The sequence below is a fragment of the Bos indicus x Bos taurus genome, chromosome 11 (genome assembly GCF_003369695.1).
Source record: "Bos indicus x Bos taurus breed Angus x Brahman F1 hybrid chromosome 11, Bos_hybrid_MaternalHap_v2.0, whole genome shotgun sequence".
Taxonomy (NCBI): Eukaryota; Metazoa; Chordata; class Mammalia; order Artiodactyla; family Bovidae; genus Bos; species Bos indicus x Bos taurus.
Window position 1 is genome coordinate 16066311 of NC_040086.1, and position 21915 is coordinate 16088225.

Here is a 21915-nt window from a genome sequence, read left to right on the forward strand (position 1 = left end):
ACATTTATCAATCAGAAATTAGTTTATCAATTTAAGCCTTTCTGGTCATCTGCACTTTTTAAAGTTTTATCATAAGTTTAAATGTTTATTGTTTTCTGTAAAATGAAATGAGTATTGATAGTGATCAGAATACATATCTCATGACATGATTTGATAAAATCAGTTCTATTTTATTTAAGGCATAAAGACCCCTGAAAGTCACTTAACATTTTTCCCGTGAGTTTTAATCCAGTGTGTCTCAATAGATTATGTAAAATAGTCTATTTATATATTTAAAAGAATCCATATGATTAACCAGTACTCTTTCGGTTGCTCTGAACTCAGTGTCTCTAGATGAGTCAATTTGTAAGAGGAAGATGTGGGATGTATTTTGGAATTTTTTATTTTTGCCAAGTGGGAAAACATTTTCTCAGCTCATTTTAGGAAAGAATACTTGTGAAAAATGAGGATTTTAAATGTATTCTCTTGCCTAAAGCAATGTGTTCAAGCAGCATATCCCTTGCAATGACTGTGTTTTCTTGTTTATTCCATTTTGGAAAAACATTATGCTAAATCACAGACATCCACTTACCTTCTTATTTTAGATTGATTTTTGATGAAAAAAAAAAAAAATAGATGCTCACCTAGAAGGAACACTCAAAAGAGATATAAAAAGAATTCTGTAACATGAGCCAATGAGCAATGAGTCTCCTAATCTTCGACTCACTCCCTTGGTTTTCCTTGATGATGCTGTTACAAGGCTGTTCTAAACACACACTAAATACACTGGAAAAGAATTCTCCCGTCAGACCAAAAAAAAAAAAGAACAAAAACCTAAAAAGCAAAAGGATGCATACTGACTGTCCATCATAGACTCTGTATGTGCAGGCAATTGGGATATTTTAGGCTGTTTTGAAATTGTAGGAGAGAATGCCATGTACTTCTTTGAAGTATTTGTTTCAAAATGAAACAGGAAGGGAAAAGATATATAATCTCTTAGGTTCTGTTTAAGGTGTTCCGGAGTATTACCTCTGTAGTGATAATTGCTAAACACTGAATGCCTATTACGTGCCATACACTATGGTAGGCACTTAACACAGATTATCACACTTAAACCACATACTTGTCCTATGCAGGCGGGAACTGCTATCCAGATTTTCCAGATTGGAAGATTATGTACGGTTTGTTGGTGATGTTGTTCAGTTGTGAAGTCACGTCCTACTCTTCGCAACCCCGTGGACTGTAGCCAGCCAGAATCCTCTGTCCACAGGATTTCCCAGGCAAGAATACTGGAGTGGGTTACCATTTCCTTCCTTTCTTTCCTCCTCATATTTCCTTCAGGGGATCTTCCTGACCCAGGAATTGAACCTGTGTCTCCTGCATTGGCAGGCAGATTCTCTACTGCTGAGCCACTAGGGAACCCCGGTACGGTTTAACTAAATAACTTGTTCAAGGTCATAGAGCTAGTGTACCAGGTTCTGAATCCAGATTACCTGCCTCTAAAGTGTTCTAAATGAAATCGTTAGATAAGTATTTCTTGCAACCAGCCATTGCTTTCGAATTTTAATACAGATACACATTCATAGCTCTAGTTTGTTACAGAGAAAGTACCTCTGGGGAAACATGTTTTCAATCACTTTTATTTTTCCATAGCAAGCACTTCAGTAACTGGATAAGAAGTTAACTGATAGCAGCCCCACAAGATACTAAGGGCTTCTCAGGTGGTGCTAATGGTCAAGAACCTGCCTACCAATGCAGGAGACATAGAGACGCAGGTTCAATCCCTGGGTCAGGAAGACCCCCTGAAGAAGGGCATGGCAACCCACTCCAGTGTTCTTGCCTGGAGAATCCCATGGACAGAGCAGCCTGGCAAGCTACAGTCCAAAGGGCTGCAAAGAGTTGGACACAACTGAAGTGACTAAGCATATAGCACACACATACAAGATATTAAACTGTTATAGATCATCATCATTGTAAATAAGATTATCAAATAGCCCTTTCTCATTCCTTTAGGTTAGGGTTTATTTTCCAGTTGTTTCATTTGAAATGTTTAAATAAATTTCTGATAATTGAAGATTAGTTAGAATGAAACAAATTTTTCTGTAGTTTCACGTTAGTGAAACTTGTGACTCGACTTGTGACTGGTCTTCTATACCACACAACTGGTCTCTACTGAACCTTCAATTAAAAGTGAACAAATTATTAAAAAAAAAGAAAATACAGCACACACACACACAAAAAACTAGTCACACTGATTTCTTATTCTTACTCTAAACAAAAAAAAATCCTATAATTTTACTTCCTAAATATTTCCTGAATTTGTGCTTTTGCTCAATTATGCTATATTAATTTAAGCTCTAAGCTCCTGATTCCAATCTTTTCCTCCCTCCTTAAATTGATTCTCTACTTCTTAGCCAGTGATTATTATATAGAATCCAAAACTGACCAGGCTACAAGCCTCAGCATACTAAGGCACATACATTAGGTTCAGTTTACTTGGGAAAGTACATAGAGCCCTCCATAACCTGACCCCTGCAACCTTCCCAACTTCTCCAGGCAATTTCCATCTCATATGAGCAATTCTGACACTGTGCTAGCCTAGCTCCCTGGTACAATATTCAGTTTTTATTATCTTATGATACAATCATCTATTTCTGGCTCTGCCTCTGGACATTTTCCAAGGCAGGGACTTTCTGACCTTTGTGCTTCAAATACCCAACATGGTGCCTGAATAGAGCAGCATTCAAGTGTTTACTGAAGTGCAGGCCTCTCTTATTGAGGAAAGTATAGTAACTTAACATGTACTGGTCATTTTCATAGACTTTTCCCCTAAGCTTTTCCCTCAAATTCCTAGGAAATATGTTAAATTTCTTTTTTTCTCCATTTCCACCCTAGGCTTCTGCATTTACATTTAGTGAGCAGTGAATGATTTACTATGGAAGTTCTCACGCCAACTGTTAAGTTTATGCAACGTCTTTAGCAACACAATTTTGCAGGTGACTCAAAAAACCCAAGGTGAAGGAGAGTTTCAACACTGACATACATACCTGCTTAAACACTGATCTGAACCCTTGGAACACATTAACCTATACAAATGTGGATGTGTAGCACTGAGCAACACATAGCATTTCTAGTGACTACCATCATGTTAGTGGAAAATGAGAGAAACAAGTAGGGGGAAAAGAGCTTTATATATTAGATACCCTGTGATGAATGTATTTTTAGATAAAATTGAATCAAATACCATCCAGGTTACCTAAAGGGGAGATGGTTAAGTAGTATACACACATTAAAAATCTATTTTCAAAATAGTGTAACACAGGCAAATAAAGTGTCCAAAATGGTAGGATGAGCACAACAAAAAAAAAGTCAGTGTAAGAATGTAAATGACCCGGGCAGTGGAAAAACAACTAAGTATGCAGGTTTGAATAGCACTGCTGCTGCTAAGTCGCTTCAGTCATGTACAACTCTGTGTGACCCCATAGATGGCAGCAGTGCAAGAACACTGGAGTGGGTTGCCATTTCCTTCTCCAATGCATGAAAGTGAAAGTGAAGTCGCTCAGTCGTGTCCGACTCTTAGCAACCCCACGGACTGCAGCCTACTAGGCTCCTCCATCCATGGGATTTTCCAGGCAAGAGTACTGGAGTGGGGTGCCATTGCCTTCTCCTTGAATAGCACAGGTCCACTTAAACGTGGATTTTTTTTTTCAATAAATACAGTGCTATACAATCTGCAGCTGAATGCACAGTGCAGAGCGTCAGCAACCCTAACTCCCTCATTGTTCAAAGATCAGCGGTACATAGAAACAAACTTAAATGCTTTCCCTCAGCATGAATTTATTTAGCTCTATTCCAGTTGGATGTGTTGAGAAGAAAGAAATTTCCACCTCTACCCTCCTTGAGTTCTTGCGGACTAATAATAAAATTGACCTAAGACAGATTAGTAGAAGAAAAAGAAACAAATTTTAATTTCTGCATGCTGAGGTCTCACAGAAATGGAACCCAGCCAAAGAAGGCGGCTTTCAAGTTTTAGATAAAAGAAAAAAAAATCTTTTTTGTGATGAATTAACAGGTCAAAGAAACTCAGGTTTGGGGCACTTAATTAGTGAAAACTCTAAATAGTTTGGGCTTGGGGTAGTAAATTAAACAAGTAACAAGGTTGTTTATATGGGCTTCTCAACCTGAATTCCCTACCTTCCACAAGTAGGGTATCCTTTTATCTTTAGGTGCATGGAGTATATGTTTCACATGAGAGACTCATTTCTTGCTTTCTGTGAGACAGAAAGGAGGGTCAGTGTCCCTCTTTCGTTGGCAGTTTCTTAATTTAAAATAATCAATATGCCATTGTGGTATATTTCGGGGGTAGCCAACAGACACTAGCTTTGGACCTAGAGCAAGAAATGGAAATGGTAGTGGCATATCTCTGGTAATTTTCACAGAAAATGTTGACATCCTGTTCTAGCTCCTGGTAGAGGTGGAAACAAAACACCAACAAGAAACAGTATCTTGAGACTTCCCTGGCAGTCCAGCAGCTAAGGCTCAGGGTTTCACTGCAGGGGGTGGGTTACTTCCCTGGTTGGGGAACTAAGGTCCTGCATGCTATGCAGTGTGGCCAAAAAATATATATATATTTTAAGATTTCACACGTCAAAAATTCCCTCCTAAAAATTGTTTCTCCAAGAAATTCCTACATTCCCTATACCAGTAAGTCATTATTTTCTACAAGTAAAGGTTAAGAACGTATGTAAAATCAACACTCTAAATAAACCTAAGAACTTTAATATAACAAAACTGACTAGTGGTTTGAAATATCCTCTTTCTAGAGCACTAAAATATATGTCAAAGAAAAGAAACTAAAAGACAATTCTTTTATGGGATTATAATGTGAAAATAAAGTTCTGATATGAAGCAGAGTAAGTGCATTGTCAAGAAATATATCATTTGTGTTCTTTTATGCTCATACATGAAAAGTAATCATATAAAAATGACATAAGAAATGTAAGCTATTAACCATAAAAATAAATCAAAATTCTATTTGTCGAAAGAATGAAACATGTTCATTAAGTACAATGTGGAGACTGATGCTAGAAAACAGATTAAAGCAAACACAAAGGTATGCGTTAATACATTCTAAGATACTACTTTAAGATACAAACCTTGACAATTTTGTTTCTAATAGGTAATTCCTATACATACTAAACATATTTAACAGCATAAAGCAGAGACACTTAAAACTTTCAAGATACAACTTAAAATCTTTAATGATAAATAAAAGTATGTTAAATTATCTTCAAATCTGAACACTTTAGAATGGTAAATTCCAGTTGAAAAATCTAATAAACAGGTAAAATTAACAAAATGATCAAGGCTTTTTAAAATGGTTTAGGCAATCAAAAGAATGTGCTTAACAGCAAACAGAATATTTTTAATGGTAAGTTATGAGTTCTTTACTCTAAAAGGCCCAATAGGAAAAGGAAATACTATTTCTTCTTATAAATATATATTTTGAATTCACTTCATTCAAAATGTCTCTAAGAATGGAGAAACAAACAAAAAAGGCCCCTAATACATCAGGGCCATTAAAGATCTTTGCCTGACAGACCGTGTAGCAACAGCGACACCTAGTGGTCAGGGATGAGTAGTGACATTATCCAGCTATAAAGTGATAGTAAAAGGTAAACTCGGAAATGGCTCTTTTTCAACTTACTTAGGGTAAGGTTTTTATCTTTTACCACAAACTATATGTTCCAAGGAAACACTTTAGAATCTTTGGGGAACAAAGGCCTTAGTTCATAAGCTTGAAGCAAGCGTCCAGAATCAGTTCAGTTCAGTTGCTCAGTCGTGTCCAATTCTTCGCGACTCCATCGACTGCAGCACGCCATGCTTCCTGTCCATCACTAACTCCTGGAGCTTGCTCAAACTCATCAGTTTAAAAAAAGTGTCTAAAATAAAACTCAAACCAAAGAGAGAACATACAGATACTTTATTGCTCACCTTTCACACAAAGCACACCTCCAGCCGTTTTCTTTCACAGCTTGACAATATTTACGTGTACAAAAACCCAGCAAGAAGCGTCATGTAGATTTCAGTAAAGGTGAGTGTCAAACATCAACTCAGCCAGGCTTTTGTTTTCTGCAGCAATAATAAAGGGCCTCCTGCTCTAAGCAAAAGTCTGTCCTCTTACTCGGTAGTGCATTTCTTTCATTACAAAAAGTCTCCTGCCCAAAGCAAACCAACTTGTATCTGCTGAGCCAGTGGTATTAACTCGTGCATAAAACAAATTTCAGTTTGCTGTTTCTTCTAGCAGATTTCAAGTAAAAATAAAGTTGAAAGAGGAACTTGTTTTGAATGGATGCAGGTCAGTTTGAATTGCTAAACTTAACTAAATGACTACAGGTATTATAGGTTCACAACTTAGTCTGCTTTTATAATCTTTATGGATTTTGGCCGTGTTCAAGGTTTTCAGAGTTGAGCATATGGTACAGTATTCTGTCAAAAGGATAAGGCTACTTAATGTGCTATCTGCAGAAGAGCTCATTTAATAGGAACTGACCTTAAAGTTCTATCATGAAGCTAATGTTGCATAACCTCTCTGAAGAAAAAGCCAATCAGGGCAGAACTGTGCTTGGAAAATAGGCATTAGAATACTTTAAGGAAAACACATATAAATGGATTGTTAATATGAGGAAGGTTTCCTAGTTGTAAATCTAAAAAAATCTAGAAGAATTCTCATTTTTCAAAACTGCATATTGAAAACATGAAAACTACTTGTTCAAGTAATTTCCTCAGAAAAATACACATGTTCTGACTGTGGAATTAGTCTACTGGTCAGTTCAAGGCAGTTTTAATTACCTTTTAAGAAATTCTTCATACAAAGGAGAGATATTGTATGTGTTTCTCAAATAAACGGCATTATGTAAGTCCATTAAAAAAAAACCAAAGGAACAGTATTGTATGAAGACCTACAAATGCTTATGCCAAGCAGGAATCTGCCTGTCACCGGTGGTCTCACATTAATTCAAAATCAATGCTGAATTCAGGATTCTGAAACTAAGTTTCTATTACTTGAGCTCTAGCAAAACGTAAGGTTCTATGTAGCCTCAACTAGTATAATGTCTTCCCTGTCCAAATCCAGAATGATTATACTGGTAACCTCCATGCTGGAAGTGCTGTTCAAATTGCCCCCCTTGATGATAATTCTGGCTCCCTCTTCCTCCCCAACCTCCTCCTTGGCCAGCGCGTCCGCCTCGGCCTCCACGACTCCCTCTCCCTCCACGACCCCCGCCTCGATCGCCGTGATGCCCACCATCTTGGTATCTATTGTCCTGCTGATATCCACCACCCTGGTACCCACTTCCTGTGTATGTAGTTGTCTGGAAGCCACCATAACCACCGCCCTGATAGCCACCACTGTGGCCACCGTGATAGCCGCTGGGCTGGAAACCCGAATCTCGATAACCACCATCTTGGTAGCCGCCGCCTCCCCCGCTCCCTCCGTCTGTCCAGCCTCCTTGGTGCTTATTTCCTCTTCCTCCCCCGCGGCCACCGTGGTCGTAGCCGCCGCGTCCACCTCTGCCTCCTGTTTGCTGTTCATGACCTCCTCGTCCTCCGTATGAGGAATGTTCATAGCCCCCTCTCCCGCCTCCTCGTCCTCCTGCTGGTTGCTGGGGGCCATCTTGCCTCTTCTGCCATGGTGGCATCTCTGGGGGTGGAGGTTCGATTTCGTTGGGCCTACCTCCTCTGTCAGGAACTCTGCCCATCAACACCTATGGGATACGAAAGATATTTTAAATTTTAAATTACTTTATTTTAAAAACATAAATAAATGAGTTATAAAGAAAAGGTAGTCTTGTCACCTTATTGATGGCACAGGCAGTCTTTTCTCTTATAGAGCCACTGCTCGTCCTTAAGATCTTTGACAAGTCTTGTCTTGCAGCCAAAAGGTGGGCAACAGAAATAGTACTTTTAGGAGATAAGACTGAGCGTTTTGGCTGGTAAACCTTCGCCAGTTTTTCTGTTTGACTCTGAAAGAAAGTGTTCAAAGACAAATGTTGGTTTTCAACGTGACACAGAAACTGATACTAAACAAGTTAAAGATTTTCCAAATGTTTGATGATAGTATCTACTAGGCTCCAAATGAGAGAAAAAGTTACATACTCACCACTGCTCCTATCTAGTGATGAACTATCTTAGAGTATAGCTGTCGGACCTGCTGATACAACAAGGAATGATAAAGGGGACAGAAGGGGTATGGAGATCAAGGGGCTTCCCTTTAAGACTGTGGAACAAAAAGGTTTCCCATGCCATTGGTCTCAAATGCCTTCACTTTATCTGTACCTTATATTTAAATAGATAAAATGAAGGCATTTCTATTATAAATAAGAAAAAGAGAGTCTACTTTATAACCATTTAGTAGAAGTACGTTTAATGTATTTGTAACATAAGATCACAAAAGATGAATGAACGAAGGATATAAAGAGCAAGTTTACACAAGATAAAATAAAGTTCCAATAAATACAAAACATGTTTTCCAGACAGATCAATAAATGCAAATTAAAGTAACCTAAATGCGGGGAAACAACAACAAATTCTTACCTATTAAATTTTGGAAGCAACAGCTACAGCTACAATACACAGGAAAACAGCACAAGAACAAAACGTAATTGCTCAGTCTGTTAGTGATGTGCAGGTACTCAAATATTGATGGTAAAAGTTTAAATTATATTATGTGAAAAGGTGTAAAAAGAGATGTTTACTATGATTATATATGTAAAGAAGATAATGCTAAAATGAAACAGCTATCGTGGTGAAGACAGTGGGATGACAAAGGACTTTTTTTTTTAAATTTTCTTTAATAATTAAAAGGCTAAAGAGATTAGCTTGTCTGGGAAACGTTTCCTGAATGTCTTGTGTTTCATTTCCTTGTGGTCACTATTGTACCTACAGTAAGGGCTCAATCAATCTTTAGGTGAATAGAAACAAGTTTGAGAAAATAGTTTCATATAAGCTTCAAATAAAACTGATTTTATAATGCAATTTCAAAGTGAGATATAAATACACAAATTTCATTACATGAAACAAAAATTCAAAGAGTAAACAGAAGCTCAGACATCCTGCATCAGAACCCCAGAAGTAGAGTCCGCTAATGGCAGTGTTAAGCCCAGAGCTGCAGTGTTAATACCTTGGGTCCATGCACATCTGTCAATCACTGCATGCTTTTCTAGCTCAAAGTTGCAGGTTTTTGTTTTTAAAGTACAGTATTATGCCAAGAGTGAAATGATTGTTATCATCAAAGATATTTTAAGAAACGACTGCTATCTCCTCAACAACAGGCCCAAAAAAGAACAATTTATTCCCTGTGTTACTACTGACTCACTGTGAGATCTCAGGCAAAACCTTCCGTTTACTTGGGTCTCCACTTGTTTTTAGTTGCAAAATGAGGGGAGTTAAGACTGATCTCTAAGACCCTTTTCCAACACTAAGATATTGTAATTCAGTAAATATCTACCCCATCAATTTAGCAGCTAAATAGGACTATACTATGGTTTAAAGATTTTAGGTGAAACTAACATTTATTGTATTAGGAAGATAATGGGAGAACTAAATAAAAACCTTTTCTCAGTCAATTAAAGTTCAGAAAAAATCTACTTTTAAAAATGAATCCACCATTAAGGGAACTTCTAACATTTTGGATCAATCTCCACATAAATTCAAGAATTAGTTCTATTTCAGGGTTCTAAGAAGGTCAGATTAACCAATTGTGCCAATTAATTACCACTTACTGATAAAATACTAGATAATTTAATAAATATTGGTTGGAATGACCAAGACCTTTACCTGGATTATCTTATTTAAGCTGTAAGAAAATGAAGTTTTACTGGATTCTCCAATTCTCTATAAATGGGTCACAATATCTGGTCCTCCAAAATCAGTATTTTAAATTTAATTAATTTGATTAGCAAGTTAAACTGTTAGCTTAAAGTACAATAAACAAGTAATTTAAAATTTTATTATTTTTAGTAATTTTTAGCTACTCTACTTTTCTCTTATAAATGGATACTTCCAGTAGGGTTTACAACATATAGCTTTGCTGAAAAATATTAAAAAATTGAAAAATAAATGTTTTCACTATTGCTGAATGGCTCCTCAGTAATTCCCTAAAGAAAAACCCCTAAGTGTATCTCCTACGTATTTCTCTTATAGTCTGCACTATGTCTAAGCTGTGTTGCTGCTGCTGCTAAGTCACTTCAGTCGTGTCCGACTCTGTGCGACCCCATAGACAGCAGCCCACCAGGCTCCTCTGTCCATGGGATTCTCCAGGCAAGAACACTGGAGTGGGTTGCCATTTCCTTCTCCAATGCATGAAAGTGAAGTCGCTCAGTCGTGTCCGACTCATAGCGACCCTATGGACTGCAGCCTACCAGGCTCCTCTGTCCATGGGATTTTCCAGGCAAGAGTACTGGAGTGGGGTGCCATTGCCTTCTCTAAGCTGTGTTAAGTATGTTTAAAGATCATGTCCAGAAATACTCTGCTCTTTTCAGTGATTTAATGTGTACCTTAGCTCTGTCAGACCAGCCAAAAGACTGGACGGTGACGTCCAAACGTTTTATTAGCAGCTTTCTCCGAACTTCATATTCATTGGCCACAGCTTGGTTAATTGCTTCTATCTTTTCCTGAAACAAAATTAAAAAGACCAGTTAGAATTTAAATCTGCTTGACCCCCTATTCCAAAAGGGGAGAAACTGCTTCATTCACAACTGAATGCCCAGCATCAGCACAAAATGATTTAGGTTATATACTAAACAGAATAATAAGTTATAATAAACTAATGAAATGACAGGCATAATAATGTCATCTCAAAATAGAACAAAGAATATGTAAGTACAAAATTCTCATTTAGTTTTCCTATAACACACTGTGTGGAGCTCAGCCCAGTGAAGCTTTTGGCTTGAAGGCAACCCATTTGGCAATTAGAAACATGCATCATACTGAACTTCAATTTAATCAGCTGTGTGAAATTTTTTACAAATTATGAAAGAAGTACTTCTAACGTTACATAAAATTATTTTGGATAAATCTTAAGACTTACAAAAATGATTCTAAGGATGTCCACCATATTAGAGAATATAACTTCAAAGCACAAACATAAATATCCTGAGATAGGTAGATGGCTCCTTACAAAGTCTACTCAGGATGCTCACTACTCACCCAGTGGGCCGGTCCCATTGGCTTCTTCAATAAAGGCTTTCCCACATGATTAGGTGGAACTTTTGCTAATGTTTCCTTTAACTGACACAAAAACATAAATGAATGAATAAACAAATCTAAAAGTAAAACACATCCTCCTCATCTTCCCAACTCCCATCATATCCTGCCATCAAAAGAAGATTCCTGACAGAGGCAAAGGTGGAGATGTTTTGAAATGTACAAGACCCACACGATAAAGACACTCACTTGACCCACTCCTCAGGTGTCTATGGAAGTATGAGTCCTTCACTGCACCTGGAACAGTGCCTGACAACAGTGGGCACTCAATATGAATTTGCTGAATGAATGAATGAACACACAGAAAAATATGGACTATGGATACACTGCTGCTCCCCGGTAGAGTTCAGCTAAATTTGTGCATCATGGTGTCCATTTACCCCACAAGGCAAATACACCAATTCTTAAGAGTCCAGCAGATATGCATATAGAGAATAACTCTGCTATAATAATTATCATTCTCTTCTGTTCATTAATTTTTTAATTGAAATTGCTTGTTCCTAATCAATTATATAAAGACTCTTAACTGTTGAAAATATGTGGTATAAAAACAATTCTGACTTATTTTCATGTACTAGATTATATTAGCAGTTACCATAACTAATTTGTCAAATGAAACATGTAAGACTTAAAGTGACTGGATTAAAATCCCAAAACATTTACATTGTTTTCTGTCCAGTCAATGGGGAGAATGGTGGTAAAATTTAATGATAAAGACCTTAAAATTAATTGTATCGAAGTTCAATGATAAAATAAGTTTTAAATGGACTTAAGTCCTAATTTTCTTTACATTATTTCTAGTTTATTTCATTTATAAATCAAGGTGCAAAGGTTCCTTTTTGAAAAAGAAACATGCTAATATGTTTAAAAAAATAGTAAAATACCAATTTTTCTTGACGGTATCTAGGATTTAAAATGCAAAACTCATTTAGTAACAATCACTTAAAAATATGTACATTAGGTTCCCATTAAGAGAAATTAACTTGCTTCATTTCAAACAACTGTAGGACTATGCCTTTAATACACTACAATCTGGTACTAAAGGTCTTACTTTTTTTTCAATCCCGCTGAAGAATTGGAACATAGTTATATTGGCTGGAGGTTTGGACATTCCTAGAGCAATACATATGCCTTTCAACTCTTGAAAGACCTCACTACCGCCTCCTTCTTGAGCTTTTTTTGGAAGAGTATTCACACAGAGCATTCTGGCAGCTTCTAGTTCTGAGATGAGGTATGCTGAAGTAAACAAAATAAGATTTCAAAATGAGATACAGCTACAATTAATAGTCATAAGTCTGGAGTCACAACTCTATAGACCTAATGATATGTAATAAAGCTGCAAGAATGGATAAAAACAAGAAAGAAAAACCATTTTTTACCTGAAAATTATGTAACACATAAACTGGTTCTGTAATTCAGTATTTAACCAATATATGTTTAAAGCCTGATTTAAAAGCAAACAATTCTTTTTGGAAACCAAAAGATCAAGGTAGATCACATCTTAAAATCTGATTCTTGTATTTCACTATTAAGGAACCTCCAGAACATGGGTTGGCATCTGTTAACAAATTGGCAAAGATGGCAGGTGGCTAATTTTCAGCAACAGTTAAAAAAGTTATATATATACATATATCTATATTTTACTTCTCACAACTGATACACACCAGTGATATAACTATCTTGCCCTCTTACCTTCCAACACTCAAGTAGTCTGTTTAAGACTGGAGTGAAAGAGTATTTTTAAGTAGTCAAAGCTTCACTTTCAAGAGAAGGGGGAAGGTACTAAATTTACAAACACCTTTTTTATGCATGGTCTCCAGTAGCCTAATGTAACCTTCTGGAGGTCACACAATACCTTCTTTCATCTATATTCTTCTTAACATTCCCTTTCCTCCTACATTCCTCATTCTCACCCCCTCCCCTGGGGGAAAAGAAAAAACCCCAAACTTTCTAATCATTTCTGGGCGGAGTCCTTTCATATCAGTATCATTCCCTTGTTTGTTGACTTCAGCCAGGTATAATGAGGGCTGCAATCTGCTTCAGGTAAATCAGTTGAAGGTAAAAATATTCAATCTTATTCCTTATGTTTAATAATCATTTGGATCGTAGGATTTCAGGTTATGTGACAAAGTGAGAACCTTCTGACAATATTAGGAAGAGAGCTGGAAAAAGACATTTTCTGGGCTCTTAAGCCCTACAGTAAGTATAAAAGAATGATCAGCTTGAATATCTCATTTCCTACACCCAAGGTGTAATGTGAGAAGTACAGGGGTCATAATTTTAGCAGACCATTTCTGAAAAGCTGCCAAATCCTATTCTAGAATAAACATAACTAAGTTTCTGGAAAGGTCATCCTAAATGGGTTTGATAGAATCTTAACATGTTCTGTATAGCAAACTGCATGAGTTAAAAGATCAAAACAGTAAAACCCCACTGCCATGAAAATAATCAACTGTTTTTGTAAATAAGGTTTTACTGCAACGTTGCCACACTCTAAAATTCGTTTACATGTCATCTATGGCCACTTACATGCTACAACAGTGGAGTTAAGTAGTTGCCAGAGACCTTATGGCCCACAAAGCAGAAAATATATACTATGTGGCCCTTTAAGAAAAAGCTTGCCAACCCTTGCTCTAGAAAATCATATATATTATTTAATAAATTGGTCTCTAAATTTGGGACAACATAGCTCAGGCATTCACAAAATTAGTTTACCAACACAATTATCATCAAAAAGCATTAACTGTAACTGGTGGGTTCATAATATCAGAAAAGGCACGAAAGATATAAAACACAACAAAAAAAGATTATCTCTACTGACAATCTAATTAGAAATAAAGAATATATGCATACAAAGATACCAGACTTATTATACCTAAGGGAAATATTAATATCCTGACAACCACAAAGGCCAATGAACAGCCACAACAGTTCTTAACCTGACACATGAGAGTTTTTCAGCCACTATAGACTATTAGAGAATACACTATTCTGTTTTACTAATAATTCTAACGAGGATTAGGACACAATGTATTAAAAGATTCAATTCAATAAGGTAGGGTGCTGCAAGAAGCAAGTAAAATTATAGCACTGAGATGTGACAACTGATACTTGGAAAGATGAGAAATATTTATACAGACTGAAAAGAGAATGAGTACATGTACATAAATGCGTACTAGCATGAGAGAGGATACAAACCGGGGAATATTCAGAAAGAGGAAAGAGCAGAAGCAAAGATAAAGAGAAGGAAGGGAGCAGTGTGTATGTATGTATGAAGAATTCCAAAAGCAGAGTAAGCTTTAGTTGATTTAGTCATTTAGTTGAGGAGCAAACAGTTGTATATTCTTGAAGAGCTTTTGAGGTAACAGCACATTAAAATATAATGATGACCCTGAGTCCAAAATAATAATGTTCAGAACAGTCTGCTTAAGAAACAGGAAAGAGTTAAAGGCATTTTTATAAAATATTTATATTCCAAGTGGTTTTTTATAAGTATCAGGAACAGAAAGACCAAACTCTGAGCTCTCTGGAAGAATTAGCTAATTCAGGGTCCTTACTGAGCTTTCCACACAGCTGTTGTCTTCCTATGTAAGATAACATATTCTAAGTGCCAAATATCAGGTATTGGTAAGGATAAGCAGTGCTACAAAGGAAGATTCAGTGAGTATACTGTGGCTGAGCCAGTTACTGAAATTATACAATTTGAAGGATAATGAATGCATGTATAAGAACTACATGCCAGCAATATCAGTATCTGAAGCAATATCTAACAATATGCACCCATCCACCACCCCTATACCCACCTAGTAACAATCATTTGACAAAGGGGACGTTAAAGTGATTTTAGAATACCTTAGTTCCTAAATATAATGGCTATGAACATACGCTTTTTAAAAAACTAAACATTCAAAATTGGAGTTGAATCATTTTTCAGAAGCCAAAGTTAAGTTGTAAAGACAAACATTTGAAAGATGCTCTGAACTGTGTTTGTCATAATAAGAACTATAATATTCACTTAACCAAAGCTTAATCTAAATGTGTCTCAGAATGCTACAAAAATTCTGAGTTTAAGTGACTGGTGGTTATTTATTGGAGAGTTTACATAAAGCAATAAACTTTGTGAGTCTACTTACTGTTTCTCAGGGTGAAAAGAAAAATAGTAGTTAGTATATTTAAAAAAATAACATAGAAGGAAATAACTTTTCATAAAAATTTACTTCCCAACTGATCAGTAAGTACAGGAACAATCCAAATAGTATTCTAGAAATGCTTACATTGTAATTTGACATCTTTACAAACAAAATCAAAATCCACAAATAATTACCCAGCCACAAAGAAATAACAACACAAAATACTTTAAATAATTACATTTTCCATTTACTGTGCCTAGAATGGTTACTGTCCACAAATTAAAAAAAAAAAAAACCTTCATTATTTCCATAGTATCTTCCTAGTTGATTTTAGTGTGCTTCTGGTCTAGAACACTGATGTTTGGATGATGCCACACTTGGATAACCCTTTAGCACTACTTTTGGTCATGTTAGGTGAAGAACAGCAGGCTGAGCACCACACTGCACTTAAACTGTAAGAGTAGCGATTACAAAAGGACACTGCTACCAGTGCATGAACCCACCATTAGCTTCTTGGTTAGAAATTTTAAACAAAGTTTTCTTTCAACTGTTTTATTAGTCATGGAAAACATAAACAGAAAATAATAGCTACATTCTAGTAGCCATGAACTTACTGAGCAAAAGGAGGCAGTTCTTCTGAATGAGAAGGCGCTTGGTCACATCCCCAGATGTCAGTGAAAGATATGGACAGTTCATCTCCCCTAGTAGCCCACTCACCTCAAGCTGGAATTCTTCAGCTTCACTTGGGCCTTTTAAGAATGAAAATAATCTTATTTAACAAAAATTACTGTTTTCCCCATTGGCAAAGTAATTATCTATAAATTGAAAAATTTAATAGTATTTTCCTAACAAAAGTTCCTTTCTATTCTAATCCATCCTTTCTCACACAACTGCCTGTTTGCTTTCTTAAACAGTTTTCATCAGGTTACTACCTTTAATGGATTCCTAAGTTCCACCTCATCCAATCTAATTTTTTCTGTTTGCCTTTAAAGATTCTTCATAGCCTCTCTGCTTGCCCTTTCTGGTATATTGGTAGGAGTAATTCCTATTACTTGTATATAGTAGTTAACTACAACCTCCAGAAATTTTCCTTCTAGCTGTGCCAGGCTGGTCTCCTCACCATCCTGGAAATGGTCAGTCTCATTTCTACCTACATGTCCTAACTTAAGTGACTCCCTGTGAATGATAGGCCCTCTATCCTCTCCTCCTCAATTAAATCCCACATATCCATCAAAATCCAACGGTCTTGCTCCTTGATGAAACCTTCCCCAAAGCCTGCTGCACTCACCGAGTTTCTTTCCCTGTGAACCACAAAGTGAACCATTTAACTACTGTTCTAATCTCCATTTGTTTCCGTTGTGTCTAAAATTCCCATTTGAAGACGGTGAACATGATTTGGATTTCTGTATTCTCATAACATGTCAGATATAGCATTTACTTGGTGAACCAAGAAAAAGCAATGCTCTTCTTCCTTACTGTTTTGATAGTACTCTATCCAGTATTGCAAAGGGGTAAAATTTAACTATATACACTTTGAGAGAGTCACTTGATTTGACTCCATTTTCTTACCTATAAAATGGGAAGAATGCACTATCAGTGTTTTGCAAGCTGTGTTCTGTGAATTCTAGAGTTTCAAAGAACTCTGTTAGAGGCAGCTGGAGAAGAGAGATCTCAAAGCACTCCCTCTCAACTTCAACTAAAACACTATAATTTACCTGTTTTGTATTGACTTCTGTATGTTTTCATCTGAACAGGGCTCCTGGTTATAAACAGTTACCATCTAGTATTAAGTGTTTTCAAAGGCACCCACAGTCTCTGAAATGTCAGGGAAACAGGCAATGTAAAGAACACTGGCTCCCAAACCTGACTGCTGGGGGCTGCAGCCTGCCTGCATCCCTTACTGGTTGTGTGACCTCAGGCAAGGGACTTAACCTTTGTGCTTCCTTGTTTGATATATAACAGGAGGAATAAAAGCGGCCTGGTAGGGTTGCCCTGGGGCTTAAAAGAGTTAACACTTGTAAAGTGCTTAGAATATGGCTAGTGCTCAGTAAGTGTAAGCTGTTGCTACTACTTTTACACTATACTCTCCTTAACAATTACAGTTGAATGCAACTAACTATACACATTAAATATACTAAATACATAAGAGTAAAGCTCTTCGAAATGGGATTCTGTAGGAGGGGATTATGTGTATAGTTTTCCACAAGGGTGGAGTAGCAAGTGAGCATTTTTCTTTGTTTCCTATTATGGGTTTACCTATGATAGGAGGGAACCAGGTTGTGGCGTGTCAGGTCCCAAGCTTTTGATTCTTTCACAGCATCAAAATTAGTGCTAAAGCAGTAACAAAATTGGCAAATATCAAACAGCTCTCCACACCATAAATCTGACGATGATGGATCTGATTGTGATGCACCTACTGATACATTCCTATGACACAGAAAGATCCTTAATAAAGTGTTTTTTTCTCCTCATGTATAACAGAATTATAATGTATTTACATGTTATATATACTTCTGGAATTTGATAGTCCTCAGAGAAAAATACCCCAATTTCTAGTTTTGGCCACCAATTTAAGATCTTATAATTTTTACAAAGAATGAAAAGTTCTTATATACTCTGTCTCCATTTTTTTTGTATCTCAGTAAAAGGGTCTTTTCAATTTCCACAAACAGCTGTATGACTACATTCTGGTTTTCAACTCAGAATCACCTTATCTATAAAAACAATGGAGGGAGGAAAAAAGCATTGTGTTTCCTTATGAATTTTTTTTTTTTACATTTATAAAGAATTTGAAATTTCAGCTGTAATACTGATAATGTTCACTCAAAATACAAACTTCATTTTTATATTTGCACCTAAAACTGAAATGTTTACTTACTGTTAGTTGCTTGCACATTTTCCTCTAGTTTACAGAGCACTCTTAATTCAGACACCAACCAAGCACAGAGTTTGGTAAACTCAGGGGAACTGGCTCCAGCAGTGACGGCCTGAGACAGAGCTCCATCTTCTAACAATGGACCCTTGTAACTGGTGAGTAAGAAATTACACTTCAGAAGAACAAAAACCACATCTAATATGTTATAAATGTAATATATTCACATTTTATTTAATTAAGCAATGATTTAATAAAGCTACAATGACCAATCTCTAAACTTGCATATATAAATAAACCATTAAAAAAACAAGCTAATCCCTTCAAAATATGTGAATACTGAATAGACTCACATATACTAGTAAATTATGTCAACCTCTGTACATTTACTCACTGTACAAAAGTTTGCTTTCTCACTTTAATTGAATTAGCATTAAAACTAGATTATAAGTGATAAATTATACTATAGTTTGGGCTTCCCTGGTGCTCAGTGGTAAAGAATCCACCTGCAGTGCAGAAGACACGGGTTTGATCCCTGGGTTGGAAAGATCCCCTGGAGAAGGGCATGGCAAGCTACTCCAATATTCTTGCCTGGAGAAACCCATGGACAGAGGGGCCTGGTGGGCTAAAGTCCATAAGGCTGCAAAGAGTCCGACACAACTGAAGCAATTGAACAGGCACACGTGCACGCTATAGTTTACTATTTGAGAAATAAAACTTAGCTTATCTTTTCTAGAAGATATTCCAGAAATTAATTAGAGGTTTTAATGACTGTCTTTAAAAGCAAAAACTTGCCAATTATTATCTCCTTCTATATTTAATGATAGTTAAAATTAGTAAGACGTACTAGTAGCAGAGAAATGCCAAGATTAATTTAATAATTGCTGGCAAGTTGATGTTTGGGTGAACTGGTGCAAATGAATCCCAATCCTTTGTAAGGGATTCAAATATAATTTTAAAAAATTATTAAATGTTTAAATATTCATAAAAGACAATAGTAACAACGAACCTCAATCTAGAAAATAGCTAGAATTAAGTATTTTGTCATTCTCAAAGTCATTTTAAAATATACATTTTTCAGAAGGTTATTTTATCTTTTAAATGTAATATTGATAAATACTTATTAAATATGTTCAAGGTAATTCGATATTTAGAGGTACAGAAATGCCAGAGAAATAACATTCAGTTCTTTTTAAAATATAACTATATGCTTACATATTTAATGGGACAAAAGAAACCTTACACAAAAAAAATGAGGTTATATATAGTACAGTTTGGCATCTAGATTTAAAATCAAATTATTAATAGACAGTGAAATAAAAAAAACTGGGCCTAGAAACTTCTCTTCCTGTTACACATTTAAACTTTTATTAGTTTTTCCCTGCAAGTAATTACTGAATTCCTACTGTGTACCAGGGTAAAAATAAATGATTGTCATTTATTTCTAATTGTTGTTGTTTTTCACTCACTCAGTCATGTCCAACTTTTTGTGACCCATGGAGTACAGCACACCAGGCTTCCCTGTCCTTCACTATCTCCCAGTGTTTGCTCAAACTCATGTCCATGGATGCCATCCAACCATCTCATCCTCCATCACCTACTTCCCCTGCCCTCAATCTTTCACAGCAAATCCTTGAAAAGTACATGTCATTTAATTGAGGCTAAATTTTAATGGCTGAATGCCACCAAACTAGGCAGTTATATGTTAAAATTTATAGTAAAATTTTCAGAGTATCCCACGGTTTACATTACAACCCATCTCCATGATTTATTTAACTAGAGTTATTATAGTGACAATGACTTTTATACTACCCAAGAGAAGAAAAACATAGTTAACAGAGAATAAAAGAACAATAATGGGAAGAAGAGGCATCGCTTAATTGTTAAGGGACCTCTATCCATGCAGAGTGACTATATTTAAATAAGGTTCACCTCCATCCTCTCTCCTCCTTAAGTGTTCTTCCAGGAAGCTTAGGACTTTGTTTCCTTTTCCAGTTTTCCTTCCCCACTTCCTCTCCTTTTTCTGGTTCTCCTCAGTTCTCTCCACAGCGTTATTTTCTCAGTGTGAACTTCTCTTCTACCTCACTCTCTACCCTTAAGTGCTCAGACCAACACTGTCAACAGAAGTGTTCCTCAAAAATGTTTACTGAATGGTTTCATGTCTTACATCTAGCAGTTTAAAGTTTGAGAGATCCACCAAAAAGACACCATTTCACCGAGTGTGACTTTTCCATAGGCCCTCATCAAAGAAATAAGCCACCTAAAGCCTAGAATATTCATGAAAATTCAGAGCAAGTTCCGGGGAAAAGTACAATGACAATTCACGTCGACAAAAAAAAAAAAAAAAAAAAAGATGATAAGCACTACCATTTCCTTTCCTAAAAATCCGTGCCAGGACAAGTTACTTAAACAGGCAGATGCTGGAAAACCTCATGGTATCCATTCCTAAATAAGAAAGGTTTTCCACAGCAAGGTAAAACCTAGGGGAAGGTTTTGGTAACGTTACTTTATAAATATAGTTACCTAAATCTGTTTTTCTTTTCTTTCTTTCCTTTTTTTGGGGGGATACCATATCTTTAAGCAAGTATTTAATCATACAGTTTGTTTCTGGAACCACATTTAGCCCAAGAAATTCTAAGTTCTCAAGTTTTAATTGAGCACCCTGAACTGGGTGACCCAGTGAGATAAGAAGCCCTATTTCCAGCTTCTAGATACTAATGAATTACGGTTCGGTAACCGTCATGGGGAGAGACAAAATGCACAACAAATACAGAGACTTGGTGGGTGAAGATGCCCCGAAGGGAAAGGGCTAATGGGGCTCAATGAAGCAGGGTCAGAATCAAGGGAAACTCCCCATGATTCCCAAGAAGGTGGCGACATAAGGTTAAGTGCACAAGTGAGCTGGCAGGAGGAACGGACACAGCGCACAGACTTGTGGCTGAGGGAAGCCTGGGTGCATGCAGACATGACTGGGCAAAGGAGATTTTTTTTTTTTTTTTGAGAGAACTGGGGTGGTGTAGGACTAGGGGCTCAAAACAGGAGCAGAAAGTTTGGAGGACAAATAGGAAAACAGAAGATCAACTTTGGCAACCTCCAGAGTGAGGGGGTAGGGCAGGAGGATAGGGAGCAAGGAAAGGAGCTCAGGGAGGGTGGTGGCGAGAGCCAGAACCCAGACAATGACACGCATGACTGACAAACGCTGCGGGTAACTCGGCTGCAGGGCGCACAGGGCAGGCCTAGGGGCGTCGTAGCTGGAGGACCCCGACCCGACAGGGCAGGCAGTGGACGTAGCATTGGGGTCCCGGAGCTACAAGGAGGCGACAGCCAGGAGCCACGGGATGCGGCGCGGAGAGGCAGGTGTCTCTGACTGAGGCGGAGAAGGAGTTCCTGGGAGGTCTGTAATGTGGGGTTTGGGAGACCGGTGCACTGGCAGTCTTACCCGAGATCTTCCAACGACTCCAAGATGTCAGTCTCCATGAGGTCACACTCCATGCTACTGTGGTATTCAAATTTCCGAGTCGTCAGGCTCCCCTCTTCGCCGGCAACGCGTACACTCGCGCATGCGCTGCTTCTCCGGAACTTCCAAGTCAACAGCTGGCGCCTCAGCCGCTGCACTGCGCATGCCTGGAGCGTGCGCAAGAAACTTGGTTCCGCCTGTCGCCCTGCCCC

The 21915-nt window shown here is 37.2% G+C and overlaps 1 protein-coding gene across 1 annotated transcript; it reads right to left on the reverse strand.

Moving 5' to 3' along the window:
* Nucleotides 1-5943: 5943 nt before the first annotated feature.
* FAM98A (family with sequence similarity 98 member A) lies at nucleotides 5944-21833 on the reverse strand. The gene is made up of 8 exons (XM_027554993.1): nucleotides 21686-21833; nucleotides 18253-18401; nucleotides 15989-16123; nucleotides 12296-12480; nucleotides 11188-11268; nucleotides 10536-10652; nucleotides 7836-8003; nucleotides 5944-7745 (listed from the first exon to the last, which is right to left on the reverse strand). Exons 1-8 carry the CDS (start codon nucleotides 21736-21738, stop codon nucleotides 7080-7082), a joined length of 1554 nt encoding a protein of 517 aa, XP_027410794.1. The 5' UTR covers nucleotides 21739-21833; the 3' UTR covers nucleotides 5944-7079.
* Nucleotides 21834-21915: the final 82 nt, after the last annotated feature.